We start from the raw sequence: 4,301 nt of genomic DNA, 5'->3' as shown, positions 1-4,301 counted from the left end.
GCCGATCAGGTAGAGTCGAAGGGATCGTAGTGCGCGGAACAGGCCGTAAATCTCGAGCTTCGGCTGCGAAAACCTTCGTTCGCGATCGTTGAGCGTGATCGAGCCGAACCTGCTGTAGTAACGGACTCGCGTGTTGGCTTCGTCGCACTGACAGAGGTGATATCCAACGGCGATGAACGACGTGTCGACTGCGAGAATGACGGGAGAGGGGGAATCATAATTAATGGCGCGGAGTGCGGGGGATGAGAGCAGCGCGTCCTTTAGGTCTTCTTGCGCCGCTATTTGCTCCGGACCGAACTCGAACTCGACGTCCTTCCTCGTGAGGCGCACGAGCGCATCGGCGCGGTGAGCGAAATTACGGATGAAGATTCGAACGACGCCGATGGTCCCCAGGAACGCTCGAACGTCGGACAGGGTAGCGCATGGACCCCAGTTGCGTATCGAAGCGACGCGAGAGTCGTCGGGGAGGCGTCCGTGAGGAGTGCAGCGATGTCCGACCACCATGATTTCTCGAGCGATGAGGATACTTTTGACTCCAGAGAAGGTACCTCCGGCATAGCGCATTCGAGTGACTATGCGGTTCATGTTCTCGAAATGCTCCCATACAAAGCGTCGAATGCCGGGGTTCGAAGGGAGCCGCTCGTCGTCGTAGTCGGATTCGGGGCCCTTGACGGGAACATCGTCGACGTAGGGCACCGTAACGTGCGGAATCTCGGGCTGCAGGATGTAGGTGACGTCGTCGTGGAAGATCGGGACTGAGTTCGTCCAACCCATCGGTAGTGTTACCAGGCGCATGGCTCCGTAGGGTGTCTGGAACGTCGTTAGATCTCTCGAAGACTCGGCGATGAGTCGTTCGTCGTAGCCGACGTAGAGGTCGAGCATGCCGCCGCATGGTCTTCCTCCGAATTGCTCTGCGAGATATTCGGGCGTCGGCGGTACACCAGAATGTTGGATCGTAACTGCATTGAGGGGCTCGAGGGAATGGACGAGTCGAAGAGATTTACCGTCCTTCTTGACGACACAGAACCACCGCGATCGATACGATGAGTTCGACGGTTCGTAGACTCCGGCGGCGATCTTTCGCTTGATCACCGCGCAGACTTCGTTGTAGATCCCGGGCGGAATGGGAATATTCTTCTGCACCCAGGGCGTGTGAGGAACGACGGGGAAATCGACGGGGGGGAAGTACTCGGGCTTGAAGCATCCGCGCTCGTCGTCGGTCCAGGCGAAGGCTTCGTTGTGCAGGCACATGAAGTGGTGGAGGACGCGACGTTCTTCGGGAAGTAGGAAGTCGCCGTCGTGAAGCTTTTCGGTCATTTCGAAGCGTTCGAGGGTATACCGACCGGTAGGTTTGAACGGCGGGGGGTCGGTCGAAAGCTTAGGCATGATGGATAGAGGGTCGCCCTTGATGTCTCGAAGTATTCGAAATTGTTCGGGGACGGCACCAAGGACGGGTCGGGTTTTGAGAGCGACAGGCTTGTATTTCTTCTTTGTCGCGGCGAGGATCTTGTGCGTCGAAGGGGTAGAAGTCGATGTCGTCGAAGGAAAGGGAAGAATTGAGTTGGAAAGCTGCGAGATGGACTTCGTCGGGACGGGAGCTGGCGGAGTCGAAGCGAACGGAGCTGAAAATAGAAGAGTCGAAGCCCACGTCGAAGCGTTCGACGGAGCGGCATTAGAAGCTGTACTGTCCGAGGCGTAGAGAGACTGTAAATATGAGGAAACGGAGGTGCATGCGGAGAGGTACAGTGACGAAACAGCGTTCGGAGTCGAGGAATCAACAGGAGAGACGAAGGAAATACTTGGTGTTACCCCATCGTAGTCGATGACTAGCGCGGCTTCTCCTTGATCATGGGGAATCAATTCCTCGAAGCTAGAAAATGCGATTTGCGACACCCGGGAGGATGCTTCCGGCTTCGCGATCTTCCTCGCGCGTATGTCGGAATCGTGACGGTTTCGCCGGTGTTCGGACAGAGGATCGTAATGGTCTGGTTCTCGTCGGCGAAATTCTTGACGACGCTCTGCGTGAGCACGTCGAAGGGTCGGCCGAGGAGGATGTCGTACGCTGTGTTTCGAATGACGTGAGCCTGAAGATACAAGACGATCTCACCGATGCGGAATGGAACATTTCGAATGAGTCCTAGCGATCGGTCCACCTCGCCGTTCGCCGATTGCATGTTCAGCTGGATAGTAGGATCGAAGAGGAGGTTGAGGCCCAGACAGACCTCTTCCGACATGGCGACGATCTGCGATCCTGGGTCGACGATGCATTCGATCTGCTCTTTGTTGTCGATTAACGCGATGATCGAACGAATCGCGTTCGAATCGCGTGCGACGGTGAATTCTGCGGGGTGCTCGCCGTGAGGGATGTGCTTCAGATATGTTTCATAGGGGTCGGGGACAATTGTAGCACCTGGTTCCAACGTTGCGCCCGAACACGAGAGCTGGTTGACGGCCGTGACCTCGTCGGCGCCGATTTCTACGATGTGGGCCGACGCGATGGGTTCCGTCGAGACTCGCTTAGGGGTGACGGCGTCGCGGTACTTGTTTCGAACGTCCGGCGCGATCGAAAGCAACTCTTCTGGGGTCAGCGTGACGAACTGCGACTTCATCGAACGCTGGAAGATTTCTTCGGCGAGCTTCGGCTGGATGACAGGGACGATGGTCTTGTACGCTGGTTCCTTGCCCTTGTCGTTCGAGGGCTTCGGCGGAGTTGCGAAGTTTCGAACGTTCGGTGGGGCGTAGGTTGCATCGCGAGCGTTTGCGAAGGGGTGTACTGGTGGTGCTGGGGGAGCGGACGTAGTAATAGGATGAGACGTGGATTGCGTAGGCGAGGAGGAAGACGACATGGGTGCTGCTGCTGGTATCGTCGGAGGCGGGGCTGTGCTTGTCGAAGTGCTCGGGGGTGCCGCCACTCCTTTCGATGTACCAGATCCAGAGGCTTCCGCGCTCCTCGGGATGGCTGTCGTCGTAGGCTTCTTCCGCTGTAGAATCTCGACGCCGTCGAAGACCTCCCTTCACTTCCGAAGCTGAAGGAGTTCTCGTTCGAGCGCCTCGATCCTGCTGCTGGTGTTGAGCGTGAATGTTTGCACAGTCGAGCGATCGTCGATCTCGAAGAGCATCGTCGGAGCTGCGGGTGCTGCAGGGTTTCTTCTATGCCACTCGTAGATTCGATCTCGTATTGTGAGACCAGGGATAGTGCGGGGGCAGAAACTTCCGTTTGGAAGAACGATCTTGCCGTCGGTGTTCCATTTGCACTTGCCGTCCCGAATGTCGATCTCCGCAAACTCGCAGGTGCCTACCCTGCAGCCGCGATTGCCGCAGTAGTGGCACGTCTGTTCAGCTCCGGTGTTCTCGTGGACGTGGCCGGCAGCTTGTTGTCTCGGTGCGGGGGCGTGGTTGTGCGTAGCGTGCGTCGTCGGCTGAATGAGTGTTGCGATCGTCCTCGACAGGCTTTCGATGATCATCGAGATGTCTTCGGTTTTGATCATCCCGGGGGGCACCGTTGTCGAAGCGTTTGATGTCGAAGCGGTAGCTTGGTTAGCTGCTGTCGTAGGTGTGCTCGATGTACCGTGTAGAATGAAAGTAGCCGCCGCGTGAATCTCTGCCATGGTGTATGGGTCGTCGGCGTAGTGATCGGGATGCTTGAGATGCAGTCGGGTCTCGAGCCGTGTGAGCAACGCTGGCTGGAAACCTCGAAGAAATGCGCGACTTTGTTCGATAGTGGAGAGCCGGTGCTGTGCGATGAGATGTTTTGTAATGGCCATGAAGTCGCGGTAATAGCAGCCTAGGTCTGCCGCGTTATGAATCCCGATACGGGCGTGTTCTCCGATGAGCTGATCCATGTCCGCCAGCGACCACTTTCTTGTATCGTCGGCACCAGGATAGAGTGCTCGTACGTCGGCTTTCCAGTCGTTGTAGCTCTTGGTTACGTCGATGAAGGACTCGATGGTTTCCCATAAGTCGGCGACGTCGATCGAAGGGTACCGAACGGCCCACTGTTTCTTGGCTGCTTCGTCGGTAATCTGACACCGGGTGAACAACGCCTCGAGGTCCTGGAAGTAATGCCGAAGCGAACGGACTTCCGACGGGTCGAAGCTTGGTGCTGTCGAATGACCGCGCGGGGGCATCAATGGTGTATTCGTGGTCTGACTCATGTTCGTAGTGGTAGTAGGAGCTGGGCTCGAAGAGGACGTGGTAGTAGTCGAAGGAATCGTAGGTGCGGGCGGTGCGAGGTTGGAGTTCGAAGCTGCGTTCGAAGGTGCTAATGGTGGCGGAGGTGCCAGGTCGGATGTAGGTATGAC

At 57.0% G+C, this 4,301-nt stretch overlaps 1 protein-coding gene across 1 annotated transcript; it reads right to left on the bottom strand.

Moving 5' to 3' along the window:
• Positions 1–1,870: 1,870 nt before the first annotated feature.
• Positions 1,871–2,879, bottom strand: POSPLADRAFT_1151454 (hypothetical protein; the record flags this gene model as incomplete). The annotated part of the gene is made up of 3 exons (XM_024486534.1): positions 1,871–1,924; positions 1,950–2,062; positions 2,108–2,879. Coding segments are annotated over 3 exons (939 nt in total), but the record flags the coding sequence as incomplete, so codon positions are not given.
• Positions 2,880–4,301: the final 1,422 nt, after the last annotated feature.

Source organism: Postia placenta (assembly GCF_002117355.1).
Source record: "Postia placenta MAD-698-R-SB12 unplaced genomic scaffold POSPLAscaffold_13, whole genome shotgun sequence".
NCBI classification, from domain to species: Eukaryota; Fungi; Basidiomycota; class Agaricomycetes; order Polyporales; family Adustoporiaceae; genus Rhodonia; species Rhodonia placenta.
This window is presented reverse-complemented; position numbering and strand designations above follow the sequence as displayed.